The sequence below is a fragment of the Vanacampus margaritifer genome, chromosome 1 (assembly GCF_051991255.1).
Source record: "Vanacampus margaritifer isolate UIUO_Vmar chromosome 1, RoL_Vmar_1.0, whole genome shotgun sequence".
In the NCBI taxonomy this organism is placed as follows: domain Eukaryota; kingdom Metazoa; phylum Chordata; class Actinopteri; order Syngnathiformes; family Syngnathidae; genus Vanacampus; species Vanacampus margaritifer.
The window spans coordinates 16872855-16895614 of record NC_135432.1 but is presented as its reverse complement, the minus strand read 5'-3'; the positions used below and the strand labels follow the sequence as shown (position 1 = coordinate 16895614).

The 22760-nt window shown below is 41.1% G+C and overlaps 1 protein-coding gene across 5 annotated transcripts in view; it reads right to left on the bottom strand.

Annotated features, from left to right (window-relative positions):
- trim33 (tripartite motif containing 33) overlaps window positions 1-22760 on the bottom strand; it is a 35213-nt gene that overhangs the window by 8414 nt on the left and 4039 nt on the right. For 3 of the 5 annotated variants that reach the window (XM_077578220.1, XM_077578238.1, XM_077578230.1), the window contains exons 2-12: window positions 19160-19278; window positions 14137-14290; window positions 12346-12478; window positions 10675-10791; window positions 10444-10558; window positions 10137-10283; window positions 9117-9234; window positions 7605-7900; window positions 6041-6235; window positions 920-976; window positions 500-700 (exon numbers count right to left, since the gene is read on the bottom strand). In XM_077578220.1, the coding sequence (XP_077434346.1) occupies window positions 500-700; window positions 920-976; window positions 6041-6235; window positions 7605-7900; window positions 9117-9234; window positions 10137-10283; window positions 10444-10558; window positions 10675-10791; window positions 12346-12478; window positions 14137-14290; window positions 19160-19278 (1652 nt within the window). The remainder of the gene's footprint in view (window positions 1-499; window positions 701-919; window positions 977-6040; window positions 6236-7604; window positions 7901-9116; window positions 9235-10136; window positions 10284-10443; window positions 10559-10674; window positions 10792-12345; window positions 12479-14136; window positions 14291-19159; window positions 19279-22760) is intronic. The other 2 variants (XM_077578246.1, XM_077578255.1) reach the window with 1 other exon arrangement.

Below are 22760 nucleotides of genomic sequence, written 5' to 3'. Positions count from 1 at the left end.
CCCCCTCAATTTTTTTCAAGGGGAGTAATAAAATACAAAAAACGTACAATAACTTTACTGCATAAATGTATGTATGTACGTCTACCAATTATTCGAGAGATCCGTATTACTAAGGCAGAGGTTCCAATTTGAAGAAACACAGTAAACGAAAATTTGAATGTAGGATATAGCTCAATTTTAACAAGATTGTTTTGGTCACATCTGCACAATTCATGTGGATGGTGTTTCTTCAGCTAACTAAGCTGTTAACAGGAGTGCTGAACGATTAAATGCATTTTCAATATAGATGCGATTTGCTTACTGCAGAGGCTGCAATTTGATTGGTCAAAATGTGTCCTCTGAGCAAATGATTTGAAAATGCAAAGTTGTCAGCCCGGCCGTCACATATTAAGAGTAGAGGAGGATAAATGCGTCTGTATGTGGCCACATGCTACTTCGTCTGAAATTTAAGACCTCATTATTTGCACCTTTCTTGTCAATAACATTCTAATATGCACACCTGAATGGGTGGGATCTCTGGTAGACAGGGTAAGTTCTCTGGGTTGGTGACTGAGGGGATGAGCTCAATGGGACCGATGACTGGGTTGGCGGGGCCTCGATGAGCGTGTGCTCCTGCCATGCTGGCGCTGGTGGGACTTGTGGGGTTTGCATTGTGACCCGACGCCACTGGGAAAGGGCCTGCATGGCCTGGGTTGGAATGCTGAATAAAACCCGGGAAAGATTCGGGGGAGAGGTGTTGAGAGACAAAGGAGAAGAGAAATGTTGGAAAAAGAAGAAAAAGGGTCAATCAGTGAGTGTCATTAAAACATAAAATGAAATAAAAAAGTTTGCTGTGTGAAGATGGTTGCCAATCATGCATTTGGATGACAAACATGCTTCTCAAAACACACGAATGACAAAGTAGAAAAAGGTACCAAACCCCAGATTGCAGTAAGAAACGAAATCTTTGGTGGTTCATCTCAGATTCTAACGACATCTGGACACAAAAACAAACATGGCGGGGTATAGTGGAGGTTTTGCTGACCTAGTTTACATGCAAAAATAGGTGTACAATTTTAACACCCTGAGTCTCATTATTAAAACACGAGGATGTTCATTCTACTCGTTATTCCTTTTTTTTTTTTACTGGCAGCTCTTACGTTACGATTTGGCATTCAGTACATTATTATATATTTAATAATTCGGGTATACTACATTTTATTTGACCGTATAAATATCAATAATGGGTGAACAATCAAATAACAGGTGTGTTGTATGTTAAAGTATGGGCATGGAGACTCACTCCTATTGAATCTTAGGTAAGATTAAATGAGATTCATTTAGTTCTTATATACAGACAGTGCTATGACAAAGTATTTGTCATTCTTACTTTTTTCATAGTGTCCCTAGTTTAATGTCTACGATCATCAAATAAATATCAGAGTTCACGATAACCCAAGTCAACATTAAATGCAGTACTTTATAGGGGATTTTATTTGGATGTGCTATCCAAAACGAAAGTTGCGTATGTAACTACGGTTCTATGAGTCCCGAACAACCGTCAGGTGGCGGTGCTAAAACAGCACAAAAAAACCCCCACGCGCACACGTCAATCGAGAAAGAATTCATAAAGGATATGTCAATTTTCCGGCTGACGTGACCCTTATGTATAAAGGTGGAGCGTAGCCGGAAACGTGTCTCTCAGAACCTTCTCGCACAAACCAACACGAGGGTCCTGAGTGACAAGCAAGGCTGGCGGTCGCTCGGGACTCATAGAACAGTAGGTACATACCTAACTTTCGTTCTATTTCGTCCCTCCTGACTGACAGGTGGCAGTGCTGAAACAGCACGGAACGCCGAATACCAGCGATGTCACGAAGACCCGGGAAAGTGTACCTTACAGTGTACCTCCGCCGGACCTCGAACCACATCCAGTGGATGAGGAGAGGTGACATCCAAACTGTAGAAACTGGAGAACGTGCAAGGAGACGGCCAGGAAGCAGCCGCCCAAACGTCCTCCAAGGACACTCCTTTCAGAACTGCCCATTACGTAGACACTCCTGGTGGATTGACTGCGCACCCCAGGAGGAGGGGGACGACCAGAGACCCGATACGACTGCTGAATCACCTCCCCGATCCAACGTGAGAGGCGTTGCTTGCATACAGCAGCCCCTTTATTCGGGCCGTTGTAAGCCACAAAAAGCTGGGTGGATGCACGGAAACATGCCGTAGTATCCAAATAAGAGCGGAGCGCCCTCACAGGACAACAAAACCCCGGGGCGTCAACCCCATCCGTCGACTGTGGAGCAAAACGAGCGAGACGAATAGGGTGGTTGGCTTGAGAGCCAGACAAAACTTTTGGGACAAACGCAGCATTTGGCCACAACGTGACCACAGCCCCGTCAGGGTGCCAAACAAAGGGATTCGGGGCTAACAGATAGGGCGTGGAGCTCCCCCACCCGCTTAGCGGATGCTATTGCAAGCAAATCTTGCGAGACAGCCAGCGAATTTTCCCTTCGGCCAACGGTTCGAAAGGGGACTTACTCGAGCACCAGACAAAGGTCCCAAGTGGGGACTCGAGGCGGGTTCCTAGAACGAAGGCAAAGGGTACCCCCGAGGAAGGAGGCCACTAAGTTATGACAACCCACAGACTTGCCATCCACTGCAATATGGCAGGCCAGAATGGCCGCCACGTAGACCTTGATCGTAGAAGGGGAACGCCCCTTATCGCAAACAGATTGGAGGAATTCCAGCACAGTGGGAATAGGGCACCTCACGGGATCCCTCCCGCAATTTGCACACCACTCCGTAAACAGCTTCCACCTGTTAGCATACAGCGAACGAGTGGACGGAGCCCTGGTATTAAGGATTGCATGCTGAACAGAAGACGAGCACTCAGTCAGCAATGGGTCTCAACCCTCAGCGGCCAGACACACAGATGGAGTCTGCGGGGATCGGGACGCCAAATCTGACCCCGCTGATGGGACAGTAGATCCAAGCGACTGGGCAGGATCCAGGGTTCAGAGAAGCAGAGACTGCGTAGAAGAGTGAACCAAGTTTGGGCTGGCCAAAGAGAGGCCAGATGAATGAGGGGGAGAGGTGGGAAGGCATACAAAAGGCCCCTCGGCCAGGGGTGTGCTAGAGCATCCTGTCCTAGTGGGCTGCTCCGTTCCGTCAGGGAAACCAGAGGGGACAGTGAGTGGACTCCTTGGAGGCAAAAAGATCTATTACCCCCGTCGCGATGACCACCCTTGGGCAGCCGCTGCGTCTTGGTGAGGCGAAACAACAGTAGCGTTCACCGGAGTGTAGATCGTCGCAGCAGCGGTCGCTACTGCGTTACAGTTAGACAGCAGTCAGTGCGTCCCTCTTCGAGCCAGAAGGAGCCTACATTTTAACATTGCTGACTATTTGTCTCAAATTAAAATTACATTAAAAACACCTCACATTGTGTAGACACTGTAGAGGAAAACCCAAATTGATGGATGTTATGTGGGTGATAATATGGCAGCTAGCCAGTGATGTGAATAGACATTGAGGGAGAGATAACGGAAGGAATATAAAATGATGTAAAAATTTTTTTTTAAATCCTGTGGTATACTTCGAGCAAATTTCAAAAGTGAAGAAAACGACCTTGGAATTTTGTTGAACATAAATCAAATGCAAATTTTATTATACACTGCATTTAAGTTCTAGTTTAACCAAACTTAGCGGCATAGCAATTATATGAAATTTTAATTCGTTACAACATTCCCAATACTCCCATGTCATGACTATGAGAAATGGTGCTCAAACCAAACGCTGCTGAAGAGTTGATTTTATTCTAGTACATTTTCAGTTAATTGAACCAATGCAGGAAAGGTATATCATGGCTGTGTGGAAGTAACCCCATCCCCCCATCCTTATGACAAGGCTGTCCATGAAATAACTGGTTTATCTGTGGATTTCTTGGGCTTTGACATACATGTATATTGCTTAATCCATGATTGTCACATAACATAACGACCATATTGCATACAAGTATAAATCTCTGCACTGCCTCTTCTGCCACAGCACTTTCTCTAAAAGCAAGGTATTTCCAAAGAAACAAAGCATTAGTGAATTTCTTCCATCCTGTCACACATCAAGCATATTTCAAACCGAAGAGTCACGAAGCATCACAGTTTTAAATAAAGCAAAGCAGGCCCTGAATCACAAAACACTCCACATTCTATACTGTTAACTAGTCCTTCCATTTCTAACTTAGGGTTCAGAGTTCTGCGGTCATAATTATTACACAGGTGCAATATATCTACCAATCACTCTGCAAAAGAGGGCAGACAGAAAGTAATAAAGTAAGACGCTTATGTAAAAATTTTGATGGATGACTTTTGACAAAAGTCCCCCTCCTACTGAGATAAGTAGTTGTAAATTGTTATAGATGGATAGGCTACTGATGATTAATGAATGGCAGGTATTGTTCTGTGGTTCATTGATGGCATGCAGATGTTTTTGGAAAACTCACGCGTACACGCACGCACACTTGCAAAGACAAAACCCCAGAGACCATGTTACCCCTGGACATCAACCACTGTCCCTTCTTCACCGAACAACATTCCTTAAGTAGCTGTGCCTTCATATGCAAGTTTTTTGAAATCACAGCTCTAAACCGCTTGTTCATGATCTCTCCTTGCCGTCGATACATGGCACCAAAGTAGCCATCACTTCCGACTCAAGCTCCTTCTCAAGTCAAGACAGCTCACATCTGCGTCGCCGATTGAACACATATGGTTTTACTGGACATTTTCAAATTTAATTTTGTATTCTTCCACGACGGTTATAACGTTTTTTTGATAATGTAATGATGTAACTTATTATGGTAACAGTAAAATGGAGTTTGAAGGCTACAAAACCACTTTTTCTGGCCAGAAAAATGCATCCAAACTAATCGGCAGAAGCTTCATCATGTAACAAGCCAATGACCCAAAACACACCATCAACACAACAAAAGATATCATCGGGGAAAAAGTGGAAGGTCTTAGACGGACGGCCAAACCAATCACTAAACCCAGATGGAACTGTCAATTATAGATATCCCACAGATGGTTTGTTCAAGGTTGCAAAAACCTTCGGCAGACACTCGCAAACAAATTTAATGGTTGCAAACGACAAGAAAAACTGTTTGCAACATCCATCCATCCAAGGGTCGCGGGGGTGCTGGAGCCTAACTTGTTTTAACTTTGTTTTACAGATACATTTTACAGGAAACTATAGCTGGGAGTGACAAACAACTCGAAGGAAGAATATGTTGCCACCTATTTGCAGAAGTGTTCACTAAGTGCCCCGACACCCACTCTACAGGGAAGAGACACTAACAAGACCTGTCTTTGAAAGGATGGTACTATTTTACCTTACAACCCTATCAAGATAACCTTGAATGTAGATTAAGAACACAAATCTAGATTGAGAACACATGTTCATGCCCCCTACATCTCTGTAACACTGGAAACCTGACCCGAGATGACTTCTGCAAGATGTACAGCGATGACGATCTCAACCTGAATACAGTGTGGCGCAACTCTACAACACATATATTTTCCACCATTAACAATAAATGATATGAGACAAAGCACAGACAAAAATTGCAGAGTTAATGGGCAAAAAAAAACAGTGAATTAGAAAAACTTGTCCACTGACTCCGTGTTTTGTTATTCTATAATATAAAATTGTCTTCATGATCTTCTATAAATTACTACGACGTCCTCCTTTTGTAATAATACATGTCAAAATTGTGGCTTATTTGCCACTATATGGGCGATGATTAGTGACTTTTAGAGGAGTGGCCGCGCATCATGCTAGCCACACTAGCGAGCAAGTTGTAGCTGTAGTGCGTATTCAGTCAAACCCATAAAAACGATCCCTTGAAAAAAAGAAAAAAGAGAGACAGCTTTGCTCCAAAGATGAATGGCAATAGTTGAGGAACACTCATAAAAAGGCTTGTGAGAAGATAGTAACAATTTATAGTTTCACACCCAAAAAAAAGAAGGAGAGAGAAAACACTGTGTGCCTGCGTGCGCACACTGACCTGTCGCTGTAGATGAGGCTGCATCATGGTAGGATACTGTTGGCCATTGTGTCTCGGCTGAACTGTGGGTATCCTTCCCTGTGGTGGGCCCGGTAGACGCATATGGTGGGATGAGGAGTACATGGAGGGAACATGCCCACCATTTACGACCATTTGGCCTCTCGGGTGCTGCTGCATACTGATGAGCCTGGGAGGCTGGTCAGGAGGCATAATGCAGAGCAGAAGGTTAGACGCTCAAGCTAGTCAGTACATGCAGACCACAACAGCATCCTTCACTATAAAGACAACAAAGCGCCTCTCGCTGTTCAAAATCAACAAGAAAACGGGTAAGTAATTTTGCAAGAACAGAATTCATTGCAGCTTTCATTTGTCTGTTAGGTTTGTTTGTTTCCCCCCCACCATCAGCACTTATTGGTTTCGTCCCGCCCTAAACAACGCCTGTTTGCAGCAAAACGTATGAGCAGGGGCAGTACAAAATGGATTCGCCGGAGTTTGTGAACACAAATACCGCGAGAATTCATCTTGTTGGCAAGGTTAACTAACATGGTCAGTTCTGAAGGCATTATTTGATTACTTTATTAAGTGTAATCTTTTGCGTGTTCAACTAAATCAGAATTGAGATCTCATGAAAAAGTTTCCCTTGCAAGGATTTTATTAAGAGCTCTTAAGACAGGAAAAAAAGCTGACATTCGAAAGGTGATGTTAAGCTTCCAGTGTGTCGAATATGGAAACACACAGTCGCTTTATACTAGTACAAAAGATTCTCCCCCCCTTAGACTTGACAAAGAATTAGTGTTCTTAATAAGCAGACACATGATACACTTGATATGATTATCTCAGCTCCCCACCAGCCGGAGAAATGATGTAGACAGGCTTTGACCTTGGACCTTCAGTTTTTACGACCAAATGACTAATGACATAAGAACTTGACAACTTTTAAAACATACACATTCTTATCTCAAGAGCTGGCAGGGAGTGAGAGGTTCCAATATATTTCACAAAATCATTATCACAGTGTTATTCATTTAACTCAGCTCAAAGACGTGACACAAAAGTCACTAAAGTAATTTCAAATGGCAACTTTCTGGCTTTAAAAACGCTAAAAGAAATCAAGAATAAAAATGGTAGTAACAGTTGCTTGTTTTGACCAAGCAGAGAGGGAAAATTATGGAATGACTCAATTCAAAGGGAAAACATATGGAATCTTGAAAAAAAGGAGGGGAAGCCCTAGCATAAAATTTGTAAATTTAATTTTTTATTTGACAAGATATCTGAATACATCAGCCATTCACACTCATGTGTGGCAGGCCTTGTTCGTGCCAACTTCTGCATCTCAAAATACCATTAAACATTATATCATTATTCACTTTTTACATCTAAAAATTAAAAGCATACACAAGCAATTAGAGCCACGGGTGATAATTACACCCTTTTTTTAATACCTTGATGACCTTTTGATTTAAATAATTTTAATGTGAGACGCAGTGTGAGATGTAGAAGGCATGCAACTTTCCTAAAGTATTGTATTATGATGGCTGTTTATAGCAGTGGCATTTTGAATCACCTGCTGCTGAACCATGGATGGGACATTCGGTCTGGTATGTTGTTGGGGCAATTGGGAAGCGAGGCGCATCTGTTGCTGCATCTGTTGTTGCTGGTGCTGGTGTTGGTGTTGCTGCTGGAGATGCTGGTGCTTCTGTGCAAAGGCTGCCTGTTGCATATGCTGCAGACGGAGCTGGGCCAGATTGATCTGTCCTTGATTTTTACCATGTTGACCTTGGCCTGGTGAAACAGGAGCACCACCACCCAACATACTAGGTGGTTGTGCAGGTGGTGGTGGCTTCTCGATGACCAGATTACCTAGAATTAGAAAAATAAGTACCTATAGTAACAGTGGGGCGGATGCATAGCAATCTATTTACTACAAACATTATTTTCTAGCTACAGTCAGGACCATAAATATTGGGACAATGACAATGATTCAGATCTTTTTGGCTTTGAACACACAACATGTGCTTTAACTACAGACTTTCAGCTTTAATTTGAGGGTATTAACATCCAAATCAGAAAAGTTTAAGAATTAAAACAGTTGGCAGGTATGAATCCCACTTTTTAAAGGGACCAAAAGTAATGGGACAAATTAAAAATTATTAATCAAACTTTCACTTTGTATTACTTGGTTGCAAATAATTTGCAGTCAATCAGAACACATCCCCACATGCTGAATTCTATCTTTGGTGATGCTCTGCCAGGGCCCTAATCAAATGCATGCTCAATCAGATTCAGGTCAGGTGATTAGTCGGGTTTATATATGGAGCCTTGTATTCCGATCAGAATGAAACTGAATGAAAATGCTCCAAATAAACACCTCAATTGGAATAAAACAGCTAAATCCGATTGAAATTTCATTCTGGTTTGGAGGAGTGGTAAATTCCTTGTGCCAATCCTAACAGACATCATGCGTACGGTTCAATCAGAATAGCCTGCTTGCGGTTTGCCACTTGCTCTCTGTTATGTAAATATGTAGTGACGTAGCTTCCAAACAGAACTTGTTTTAAATTACTCTGAAATTGTTTTTATTCAACTATTATTTAAAATGTAAAAACAATTGCAACTACTGTGATATAGACAACTGAACTCCATCATGTCATATGTAAACGGTTGGCCAGAGCTATTGAAATCAGAATTGATAAATCCAATTAACTGAAAGTACTGCCTGAAAGATATCAGTCTAGTGCAAGTAACTATGGTGTCATAGAATTGGCAACAAATGACCACGAAATTTCATTAAAGTGCATCTTCATTCTGGGTTACCATTGGGAAAGGCTCTGACATCATTGTATGAACAACAACAATTTACAGTTCTCTTTTGCTGGAGGATATACAGGGTTGAGCTGCGTGAAACTTAAAATGTTCTTGCTCTGCACATGCCACACTTACTACTTTTGATGGAACACAGTGTTGTTATTATTGCATGCCAACTGAGGAGTGTTGCTTTATTCTTGGAAGAAATAAAATTACGACTCTCACTCACAATTTGAAAATTCTGCCATCATATGCGATACATGTTCCATACCTAGATTTACCACATTTTTGGCCCAGAAGGTTGGATCACAGAAAAATCCTACTTTTCCATTGGACACAGGCACTGGCTCTAGTCTTGCCTTAAAGAGTTGGCGTAGCTGGAACAGTATCTGTAAATACACACACATAGAACACATTTGCTTACCTGACAGCACAATCCCATTAAAAGTTTCAGGTGGGACGATCTGTAATACTCCGAGCGGATTGGACGATGTGGAATCTTGCACTCGTTTGTTTTGACCAATCAAGGCAACGGATGAAAATGTCATCTTTGCACACAACATGTCGCTTCGCCGAGCAGATTAAAGTCACCCGGATGTTTACAGTCCAGGTTAGGGACCGTCCACAACATTTCCAGAGTGAACAATGTCAATGGCAACTTGACTGGTAATTTGAGCCTCGCAATGAGCTGGCCGGCTGAATGAGTCAGCCACTCTCATCGGGCTTTCGGCTGGATACAAATCTTTGGCGAGTTCTCCGTGGCTGTACTTCTTTCGAAGAAGTGCATCTTTGCTATAGGGCGTAATTCCACCTTTGATGTCCGCCGTGGGACGCAATAATTCCTTGTGAGTGGCTTTGTTGTCATTACGCATTATGGCTGATACTGTACTTAATGCAAAACTATTCATAAAAAAGTGCTATACAAAATCATAATCACTCAACACATACTGACATTTTTTTCAGGGAAGAGTTGAAATTAACCATTTCACAGAATAGCTAGTTAGTTTTTCATAAGTCTTGTATTCCTTTAAACCGCTGGCTGTCCGTGACACTGTACTGTTGAAGGCCCTCCCATATAAACAATGGCCCCCTCCATTGTAAGTTTCCCATCACTGCTCTATCAATCTCATAAATGGGGATACTTGAAATATGCTCTGCCATTAATCCCTTATTATTGGCCAATTTGGCGCAGGCAGCATTATGTACACAAAAAATGACCAAGGTATATTTTCTCATGACCTCCTACATAATTATAGCATTATACATCTTAACATGCTGTTCAACAACATACCGGCCTCTTGCTATAAAGCAGCGCTGTGCTGCTGCCAGTCGAGATGGCCCATTGGCAGAAGTTCAGCACATGGTGGATCTGCTGGGCGAGCTGGGTGGTATCCTTATGCTGGGCTATCAGCCTCGCAGTGCGCTCTTTGCCCACAGTCTAGACACAAGTGTGAATATTTCATAATAAAATTACTACAATGGTCACACAGAGGGGAGGTTAGAGCAGATTGACCCTGGACACTTCAATTGTGACCCACAAACAAGAAAAAAAATAAACAAATAAATAATAAAGAGTTTATCAGATAAATTCTTCTTACCTCCAGCTGCTGCAGTAAAGACTTGCCCTTTTTGTTAATCTCATTTATGAGAGTAAACACAGCAATCTTGATATCGTGTTCAACCTTCTTATGGGATTCAGTCAGCTCTTTTAACCTGCATTTAAAAATCACACACATTCAAAGAACTTGGGTAAACTATGTAATTCTTCTTTAGCCAGGTCACTATCATCAGAACAGACAAATGTATGTCAAGAGGATGCATTCACTCACCTGCTTTGTAATTGAGATACTGAGTAATGGACATAGTTTTTCTTCTCCTGTAGTTTCGTTATGGTTGATTCAATGATACGTTTGTGGTCAATAAACGCTTCCTCCAGAAACTGATAGCTGAAAATAGGGGTGGGCAATGTGGTCAAATAAATATATTTTTATTATTTTTTCAAATTTTTCCAATAATTATATTCTGCCGATGTCAACAACAAAAAAAAATGCTGTAAATTTGATTCCCGGGACATTTAGGGATAGACACAGACAGCTTTCCAAAACAGCTGGTGCAATTTTAATTTTTAAAGTGCTTCATACTTCTTCTGCGAAACATTGCACAACAATATTCTATGGCTGTGATTGGCATGGAGGGGAGACAATATATTTTTTATCAATGCTACTACTGGCGGAGACACGTACACTGTAAATTTTGTAGAGTAATTTTTACTGTTTAGAGTGGGACCAAATAGACTCAGTTTTAGAGTAATATTTACACTTCCAGGGGTCGAAATCCCCAACTGAAATGAATGGCGGGCGACCAGGGGTCGAAATTCCCCCATTGAAATGAATGGCGGACTATCAGGGGTCGAAATTCCCCCATAGGAATGAATGGCGGGCTACCAGGGGTCGAAATCCCACATTGAAATGAATGGCGGGCTACCAGGGGTCGAAATCCCCCATTGAAATGAATGGCGGGCAAAAGTTTGAAAAACAAACTCAAAATGTCAATCATAGCCGTTCAGATTGTTTAAGCCCTTAAACCCAATTCACACTGACTGCGGAACAGACGCGGTGCGTTTTTCTCTATACGGCCGCCACAAGGAATAGAAAACATTCAAGTCTGTGTGTCAATTCACAACAGCTGCAGTGTGGTGCGTATAAGGTGCGGAAGGGATGCGGCGCTGTGAAAGAGTTCCGTAAGTGTTCTATTTTTTCTGGACGCCACATGCGAAACACTTGCGGATTTCCATGAAACTGAAGAAATTACACAAGCCGGACAGGAAGTCGAGCGTCGGCATCAAGGTGGATCCGGTATATTTCAAAATAAAACCATTTGCAAACACAGTTTTTTTTGGGGGGGGGTGGGTGGGTAGCTAGTTAACTATATAGTATGTCATGTGTCTAACATTTAAGACAAAAAACGAGCTCAGAATAAATTAAACATGAGAATTTATTGGGAAAAAGCGTTTTACAAAATAAATAAAGACACTAAATCCTAAACAGCTATATTAGACATTTTGAATTGACTTGTTTTTATTTAATGGGAAAAAGCATTTTCCAAAATAAATTAAGTCAAAGTACTGTTTATCTGATCTGAGAATCGAACCGACCCGTGGCTCGAATCCGTGATTCGAACCAAACCGTGACTTTTGTGATCCGTTGCATCACTAATGCTATGTGTTCTGTAAGCGCTTTGTGACAGGATGCGGCTGTTTGAATGCGTTATATAGATAAAGATGACTTGACTTGGGGTGAAGGGAGAAGCCGGTTGCTTCCTTGGTAGAGAGTTATTTGTGTGGCGAGTAAAGAGATATGACTTGCTTCATTTACTGCATCTGCACAGTGTGCCATAATCTAGTGGACAACAGTGGAATTATACCCAAAACAAACCAACAAAAGTGAGTCACGCACTATACAAAACTGCTGGAAGATATAATTAACAAACATGCCCAGTACCTATGCTCCTTGTGCTCGAGCAGCTGGCAGTCCCGGCAAGTCAGAGTGTCACAGGTCTCACAAAAAAGCTTGAGAGGCTCTTGCTTGTGGATGGGACAAAAAACGGGCCTCTGTCCGGATGCACCCACAGACTCTGGGAACATAATGGAGACAGCGGTGAATGAACTGGTGATATAAACGTTGAAAATACTGTATTTTTCCACACATACCATCCATCTCAACTGCAGGACCGATATAACCCATGATACAGTGTTGTGGAATATGAATTAAGCAGCTGTTAGGTAACCCGTTTTTATCTATCTCAGGGGTTGTCCATTTTGCCACTTACTGTTGACTGAAAATTACATCACAGTGCCGAGTTTGTGAACGTCACATAACCAAACCCAGGAATCAGGTCAGATGTGGAGCCTGTTACGAGGATCATTATTTCAGTGGTAACTCAAATAAGCAAGGGAAGGGATGCAAAATGGCCATTTAAAAACAAACGCCGAATCACAATTTTCTGATTCGAATCCGAATGGGTCATTCCATTTGTCGCTTTTAATGGCACAGAGAAATGTTGCATGGCCATCATACCTCAGTATATGTGAAAATCACGCTGCTTTGAGCCGGACACCCGGAATAGTTTATTAGTAGTTTGTTAATGAGCATTCGTCTTCAAATAAATGAATGAATGAGGCTAGTGTGTTTATAAAGTGCTTTGCAGTATGCACATATTTTGAAATAATTTTGCTAGACATGTTTATATATAGATTTCATACTTGATGTTAAGAGATATTCATTGCAATTCTTGACAAAACCCTTTATACATTTTGTTTAAATAAGCATTTATTTAATCTGCAATCTCTATATTGATCAGCGTTTTTATTTGACATTTTCATATAACTTGACCTCTAAAGTTTTATAATACTACCATTCGGTGGCCTTAATACCGCGAGGATGTCATACTCACGACCTAATTAAATTACAACTATTTGGTTGTGAACATTTAACTCATTCACTGCCATAAATTCATTTAAAAAAATAAAATAAAAATTAGGGGCAAGAGGAAATTTAATTTTTTAACTCTCGATTAATCACAAATTTCATATCTGTTCTAAGTGTACAATAAAAAAAAATCTAGGTTTTCATACTCAAGTGCAGGGATGTGATTTGACCAAAGTGAAATTATCTGAAAATTTAGCCGGGGGTCTGGGGGCCGCTGGCACTCGCTCATGGGTTTTCCGTGTTTTTAAGTACTTTCAATGCGCTCACATGACAAAGAAATAGACAAAACAACAGCATAAATTTTCAATGTATATTGAACTATCCCATATAAAATGGCAGTTTTAGTCAACTCAAAATCAGTCACATTCAAAAACATTGGACTGCCTTTGCTTTTAAAAACTATCACTGAGAATATCATCATATCCAACTAATGTGATTACTAAGTTAACACATAAATAATGTTGAAGAGTTCAAATTTCATGAACAAATAATTGTATCATGACCAAATGAAAAGTAACTCATATTAGAGCATACCACAAATGTCTTTGTTATAGCAGAAGATGTTATCTGTCGGAGTCATGTGCATACACAATGAAATACAAAAAAAAAAAAAAAAAATCAGATTTTTTTTTTGGGGGGGGGAGATAAAAAAAAAAGCAGAATTCCGCGAATTAGCGGAAAAATCACATCCCTGCAAGTGGGAAAAAAATGTTAAACTAATAGAAATTGTTTAAATGAATTTTTTACGTTTATAGCCATCAATGGCAGTGAATGGTTCAATTAACATTTGTGACCAGCCATTACCAGAAGCAGTGTCAGCATCCTCCTTCGTACGAATCTTGTGGTCTTTGGTTATTTTGACCCTCTGGTGGGCCTCCACACAGGTCTTACACAGCCATTCCCCACACTCTACGCAAAATCCTATGGTTCCAGCATTGTCCTCACAACTTGTGCATACCTTGAAAAGATAAAAGTCAGGTCAGACACAGATGGTAAAACCGCTGCATTAATACAGCAAAACACTGACATCGGGCTGAAACCTCATAAGTCACAATTTGGTTTAAAAAAATATCTAAAATCTTTACTATTGGTCATCCCAAATGTGTAGGTGCTATTTTTACAAATTATTTGCCAAACTAAAGTGTTGAAAATGGCTTACTCGGTCTAAGGGTGTAATGTTAAAGGTTGAACAAACATGCAATTTTTGGGGTTTCCTGAAAAGTGACGATTTTGGAGGTACAAGGTTTCAGCCCGATGCCAGAGAAATAATGTCCTTCATGATAACGTCAATTGAGAAAAGGCCAATCCTATCCACCGTCAAACACCTCAAAAGGCTGTACTGTTTGCAGGATCGGTAGCTGCCAAAAGATGAGGTCCAGGCCAACAAATAAAATTGCCCAAAAAAGAAGATAAGATTTCTACTGTTTACTTTTGACATGAGTATAGTGTTAATATCAATCACCTTAAGCCAACTTAATTTGAAGAAGAGTCTATATCACTGTTGGACCAGGGGTCTTAGAACGACTACAGTCATTTCTGGACTATAGGCTGCTACTTTTTTCACTTGCATTTGACCCTGCGGCTAATAAAAAGGTGCAGCTTATCCATCAAATCACAAGGGGGCGCACTATAAAGGAAGCGCAAGAGCGTCAGGCAGAGCAAAACATACCAAGTGAGCCCAAATACAGTAGGAGAGAAAGAACGAGAGCAAGACAATTTACGCTCTCATTATGGAAAAGAAAGTAGCGGGAACCCGGTGCGGTAACATTAACTCATTCCCTCCCAGCCATTTTCACAGAAGCAATCTCCTTCACTCCCGGCTGTTTTTGATTTTGCAAGGCCCATAGAATATTGTGTTCTATTGCTATAAAAATGTGGAACCTACCAAAAGAAAGATTAAAGTCTCTTGTTTCATCAGAAAAAAAAGTATATTTCTATCTGTTTCCGTTTTGCAACAATTAGCATTAGAATAGAGCCAAGCCAAATCATTATTAGGGTTGGGTGGTATTCAAATTTTGACACCGTTTTACAGTCTCCACATTTCACCAGGTTATACGTAATACCGCTGCTTATTTTAGACTTTTTTTCGTTCTTTTTTTATGATTTATCTTGCGCTTACAACAGCCAATCTGTCTAGAAGTTAATGGTCACAGATCTGTTCACTGTGTGCTCCGGTTGCATTTGTAATAATCTTTTGTGTGACGGAGCGCATTTGAATGTCTGTCACTCCATGACAGCACGTCTTTAGCTGAAGTGTGCAGCTGGCATCCCTGCGCTCCTTTTACGCCGTGCAGCCAAGCATTACCGTAGTATAAACTGTTCCCCGCGGACCCGCACAAATTTCTAGCGGTCCTACACACTTACAAACTGTTTCCCGGTTTACTGGACTCTTTACTGGACCAGGGGACCCTGCTGTGGGCACGCATACATAATCTACGCAACACACAAACATATGCATGCAGCTCTCATCCCAGAGCACACAGATAGCCTATTCACCTGCGTACCACGATCTTGGGTTGATGTGTCCATGGACGAAAAACAAAATCACATTTTTTGTATAAATGAAAGCGCTTTGTGGTGCGCTTCTGGAGGTCATATGGATTTATAATTGTGGACTCGACAAACACAGCTTTGCAGCAGTGAGCGGGGGATAATGTTCCTCAGATGAGTCCGGAGATACAAAGTATACTCCATCTCACACCGTTACAGATTTTGCATACAGGCCTCATTGACATTTGCTGCTAAATTGTAGTAGTTGCAATTTTTTCTTCTAAGGGACCGCTTTTGTCTCACTTTGTCTGAGCGGTAATGTGACTGTCACATGACTAACAGCTTACTATTCATTTTAAACTTTTATATTAATATTAATTGTTATGGTATTACTCATTTGAAAGCACAACTACAAATGTCGTGTTATCAAAAAATTATGTTTAATATCATAATAGGTCATTTACACGCTGCAGTTTTTTGTTTTTAATGACTGTATTGAAAGTGACACAGTGCCATTTTTGCACACACCAGGATACCGTATTAACGTTTTACCGCCCAACCCTAATCATTATTCACAAATATATTTAGAAATGTGAGTAATTCGTTTTTTTTCATCAAGGCCCCTGGTTGATCTCTTTTGCTCTTCTGCCATCTGCTGGCTGTCTGTGTAATAACTACCATTTCTTCACCTGTTCTCTGCAGTTGAGAGGCTGAATCAAAGCGTCTAAATGCTCTAACATTAAAAAACAAACAAACATATGAATACGTCTTTGGGACACTTAAAACCTTTAAAATAGAACATATTTATACATTTTTGGGAGCAAATGAGTTAAAACACCTGCGGCTTACCGGCGGGTGCACCTTATATGTATAAAAAACTCAAGTATTCCCCAAATTTAGCTAGCGCGGCTTATAGTCAGGTGCCCATTATAGTCCAGAAATTACTGTACTTGAATGGAGTTATCGATGGAGTAATTGACAGGATAACTGATACTACAGAGCTCTGGAATCTGGCAGGATAGAAAGGGTGTCCTCTACTTTGAGTAAATGGCAAGTGCCACACTTGAACAATGATTGACAGCTGTTGTGGACTAGGTGCCACAACAACAAGAAGGCAAAAGAACGGGTGAGAATTCTCCAGGCTACCAAAAGATGAACCAATGCGTAGCCAATGGATCAAAGCAGCCATAAAATATGTTTAGAACAAGATGGAGGAATTGGGTCCCGTTCATCGTGGTGGATATCACCTGTGTAGCGATCACTTAAGATCGGGTGAGTCAATTACTGAATCAGTCGAGTAGATGTAGCTTGATTATATAGTTATTGAATGAAGGCAAAAGATGTGATCGGGCACTTGGCACACGGAAGCTGAACCAGCAGATGTCAACTTGCATGAACTTAGCCTCCTACCACTCACAAAATGTGGTGGAAACGGGAAATACTCTGTTTTGTTTGTTTGTGCTGCTAGGGTTTAATAGATATTGCACAGCTGAATTTAATAACTGACCAACAGTAGGAGCAAAGGTGACAAATCCAAGTCCAGAAAGTAAAAACCCTGCCACAGTTTGGCTTTATACCCTGATGCTAGCTAGCTAGCACCTAGAGCTAAAGCCACTAGGGAGCTAGGGACTGCTACTGCTAGGGAGTTAGCTTGCTAGCATCAGGGGCTAAAGCCAAACTGTGGCAGGATTTTTACTTTCTGGACTTGGATTTGCCACCTCTGAGTAGCAGAGGTGAAATCTCATCGTGTACATTTTTAACTGAACTGAAAAATTCCAAATCCCACAAATGTACAAAAAAAGGAGGGGGTAAAAGTTAATGATAATGTCACTTTCCGGCGTGGCCTTGTTTAAACGGAGAATTTCAGCGAACACTGGCTCCATGCAACAGCAAATATTTTGAATGACCATTTTATACTTTTACATTTGGTATACTGACATATCAAAGCCTTGAGATCTACAGAAGACACTTCCTGTCTTGTTTGTGACCCTGGGGGGCAAGGTGATCCTAGGGGCGAGATGGATTTAGAAATCTCAATCTGAGAGGATCAGGATTATTCTAATCAAATCCAGCAAAATGTTGAAATACCGGGATCGAATACCCAGATCAGGAAAGTGGGATTTGGAAATCTAGATGAGTTTAATCTGGATTAAACATTTTGAAACACTGGCCTTAGGCGTCTAGAGTGTGACTGTGACCTAATTACTCAATAGTGCAACAACAACAGAAAAAAAGTAAGGGGGATGGTAAGAGTAAGAGTTTGCACCGGTGCAATTAGATGGCTCTCTCTGATTGACCATGGTAAAGATATTCACGTGTGTGTCCATTTCAAAACGTGTATGCTGCATATTCATCTCATTTCTCAAATTTCAGCAACATCCTTGCTCTTTTGTTTACATACTAGTGCCTCCCAAAAGAAATTCCATCAAAGAGTGAGGGCATTGACAAGACTGAGGCAGGAAGAGTCAGAAGCATTTAGGGGAAATAAGGCAATCTCTCCTCAATGTCGTCATTTGATGGAAACGTCTACTAAAATTGACATCACGTCATTGAAACATCACAAATGCACCATCTGTGCGCCTCAATTACACACTGGTCTGCATAAAAAATTAACAAGAATGACAAATATTTTCTAGATTTTTTTCTCTCTCCTCGAAGACAGTGGTACTATTCATTTTGCCCTTTCTGTTAAATGCTACGGGCCATTTTTTGAAACAGGTGAGCATTTATCAGGTACTTTCAAGGCAATCTGTTACACGCATCTGATAGGAGGCAGAGCTTTTCCTCCGCGTGTTCGTTTTCTTTCGGGTAGTGAGAATGTTGGTTATCCGAATGCCGGCTGGAGATCGATGAACATTTACTTCGAAACTTTTATTTTTACAGAATATTCCGGGCACAAGTGAGTTCCAGACAATGGCTGCAGCCTCTCACAAGTGCCCCGATTACAGCCACTTACAACCTTCTTATAATATCTTGAAGGGCGGTACCACAAAGAACAGCCCACCTGGAGTTCACCGGACATGAGATAAGACTTTAAAAACATCATTGATCACAGACACTTCAACCACAGACAATGGCCCATTGTTGTGGAAATAGATGAGGTCCCAGTCATGACGATAAGACTTTAAAAACATCATTGATTACAGACACTTGGCAGAAATTGCGATAACACTCACAAAGCTTTACTGAGGAAATAAGGAAATTAAAACAGTTATGACTAAATCTGGCAGAAGACCCTCTTCACACCCTAGACTTTCTGAGGTTTAGTTAAGGTATCTTAAGGCATATTTCAGTGGGCAAGCATTCTTGCCTTAAATTGCGGCTTTTCTTCACTTACCTGTGCAGCCTTTTCATCGGATGTGCTGGTCCCCTCTGAGGTATCTTTAACGAAGCAGTTGTCAACAATATCAATCTGTTTGTAGTCCTGGTGGCACACTGAGCATCGCATAACATTTACTGAGGACAGAAAAGAGGTTAAAAGATTGTGATTCAAGTCAACTGGGGTTGGAAATGCTTATTGTTCATGTTTTGTATTATGCATTCTGTAAAGCATTTGTTAACAGCTGCAGCTGTTGTGAACGCGCTATATAAAAAAAAAAGTGAGTTGAGTTATTGTTTGTAAAGTTTTGTGAAATTCGTAAAAGGGAAAACCGTTACCATTACTTCACAGATTATGAAGTCAGATAATAATGATGATAAACACCTTAAACAAAAGCTTTTCTCGGCACGTATTCAGCTTTTCTGCGTCTCCATTTCATCGGCACTGCACTACAGTATTTTATTTATTATTTTAAATTACCTTAAATGGCAATTATAGATTGAAATTGAATATGTAATTAATTACGAACAATTCAGCTTTCCAACATTCTCTCGGGATCCTGTGTTTGTATTTTGGGGACCTCCTGTATGTTCTTATAATGCAATGTTAAAAAGCTACTGTTTATTTCTTTGCTTTGGAATGTCTGACTCTTTTTTTATAAATGTTTAAATGTCACTTTATGTCAGCAATTTTAGTAGGCTACTTGTTTTGTTTTTCTTGCTTTGCTTGTTTTGTTTGTGAATTCCTTTATTGCACTCGTGTGCAGCACATTCACTTCCCTTGTGTAATAAATGTGCTACATGGAAGTTTGAATGAGGTTTCAATCTTGGTATGCTTGGGTAAGGTTACTCGTAGGTAATTTAATCTACCATGGTAAATTACACCAACTGGGATTGTTAATTACATTAAGCAATGCACAAATTACATCAGCATGCCAATAATTGCATTAGAATTGACTGTAGAGTTGCTACTCAATTAAGCCATGAGATTAAACCCCGTGATGTTTTGAAAGTAAAAGCCAATAACGCGGTCCATGATCCGCCATCTTAACCAACAACCGGAGTGAGGTGGTTTGAGCCAGTCAAAACCGGTTTGAGCAGCCTACAGCCAGTTTGTGGAAGTGCCATCTGCTTAGTTCTCTGAATGATTGAGCGCATTTATGCACGCGCATGCACACACACACAATTCCTAGTGGGGACATGGCATTGACATAATGCATTTCCTAGCCCCTTACCCTAAATGTAACCATCATAACTAATTGTCTAATCCGAACCCTTACCCTAAACCAAACCAAAACCCAATTCAAACCTAAACTCTAAAGCCAAGTCTTGACCCTCAAAAGAGGTTCTGAGTTGTGAGGATCGGCCAAAATGTCCCCACAATGCACCTGTGGTCCCCACATTGATAATAAAAACCTAGAATATGGTCCTCACAAGATTACACAGACAGGAATACACGCACGCACGCACACACACACTGAACAAGACCATAAACCTTCGCTGACCACCAAAATCACACAGACACTTTATTTAAACAGGATTATTACAAATCTAACACGAATTCCAGAGAAAATATTTTGTTATTGCAGTCGATTTAATGATTTGCCCGGTTTAATGCGTTGAATGGTTAGTGAATGGTTCTTAGTGAATGAATGAATGGTCTTGAGAGTTCTCCCGATCGCATGTTGTTTCTTTAGGAACACGGCAAGGCTTACTTTGCTTTCTTTATACCCGTTTTGCATTGCTCGGCAGAGAGCCAGTCACCATTCTACGTCACAGCGCACTGAATGCATTGCGACCTAAACAACAATGGCGGCGTATGTACGTACGTACAAATAAAATGTCTACAAAATGTAATAAACTGGAAATGATTTTGGAACAATTAATCTCATAGATATGTTAGTAACAATCAAATAAATCATATGGAGCAAACTTGTCATTACAGTCAGGGTTCCTTTTAATCGGGTGTGGAATTGACCCAGAAATTTTCAGGTTTCAGTGTCACAGGCGCTAAAGAGACAGCAGCCAAAATCCAAGTGTGGTGTTAATCATCTGCAACTGACTAAGGGGGTGACAATTAACTAAAGGATTACTCAATAGGAAGTCAGACTCTTGCTCCACCCCTCACTACGATTTGAAATCGGCGCTCAAAGGGGTGTTGCCTGGAAGACCGTTGGGTTGCGAATGGGTAGCGGGTTGGGTGTGGTCTGGCTGTGATTGACAGCAGCAATTCACTAAGAAGCCATTCTACGGAGGCATGTACGAGAATGAGCTGGTGGGTGCGACTCCGTCATGGAGAACAAGTGACGTAGTGCGTATCGTCTCGTGTAATGAGAGGACAAACAGCCAAATTGTATTTATATCAGTCTTTAACCTTAAGATGGCACCAAACGTAAAATAATGACCAAGACATGTAGACAGTAGGCGTGTGAATTGCCGAGTACCTGGCGATTCGATCTGTATCACGATTCGTAGGTCACGATTCGATTCAATACCGATTAATCCCGAATCTATAAATCGATTACAGTGTTCCCTTGTTTCTCACGGGTTCATCTTTCGCGGCCTCACTTTTTCGCGAATTTTTTACAGCGTGCTTTTTGTTTTTACAGTGTATGCATGCGCCGTCCGACGGCTCAGCGCGCCGCCTGCCATCCGCCCCATGGTTCACGCAGACCCGCGCTGGCCACAAAAAAATAAAATAAAAATCAATGTGAATCGTATCGGGCAATTCTGAATCTAATCGAATCTGGAAATCTGAATTGATACCCAGCCCTACTACAGTAAGTTAGTTCCCTCAAGCTTGCTTTGCCTTGACAAAGAAAACTTCCTGCTGATACCTTTGGCTGCTGCTGCTGCTACTGAGGCGTAGAACAAGAAAAAGTAGCAGCAGCAGCAGAATGATAACTCGTTTCCATTGAACGGAGGTGGCAACAGTGCCTCCTCGTGGACAGAGGAGGGACAGGACTTTCTAGCCTGGCAAGCCACACCCACTTTCTTGAAAAAGAGGGTCTGGACAGGCATCCATAGACAGCGATTCAGCACCGGCCGGCCAATCAAATTCGTATATTTGCATGACGTCGTCTTCACCAACGCTGTTCAAATATCAAAACAGAGTGACTCATGACACCATGAATCTTCAAGCTAAACAACAAAGATGGCTGATTCCGATAAATTCTTTGTTGTTCTGGTTAAGGCAGTCGTTCCAAATCACGATGTGTCACAATATGGCTGGTTTGTGTGCTAGTCACAGGCGAAAGCAATACAAAAAAATGAGGCGTTTCATTAAATCTAAGAAATGCCTGATGTTCAGAATTGTCAATTTGTGGATCTGAAAAACACACCTGAGAGTAACGGATACATTTGTGGATGTCAAACACGTGAAAATCGCTCATATATTTGTGTACAAATCTCTCCCTGGTACCGGCAGGACCGTGGTGGATAATCAGCCTCAATTGTACCAATTTTTGTGGTTGTTTTTTTGCGTGGGGCTAAAACGGCGACGAGCTGATGCAACCAAGGAACAGTATATAAGTGTCTTCATTTCTTTCATCTGTGGCAATTTGGCGCATTTGCCACTTTTATTTATAAGAACTTTGCCCATTTCTACCAATACACATTCA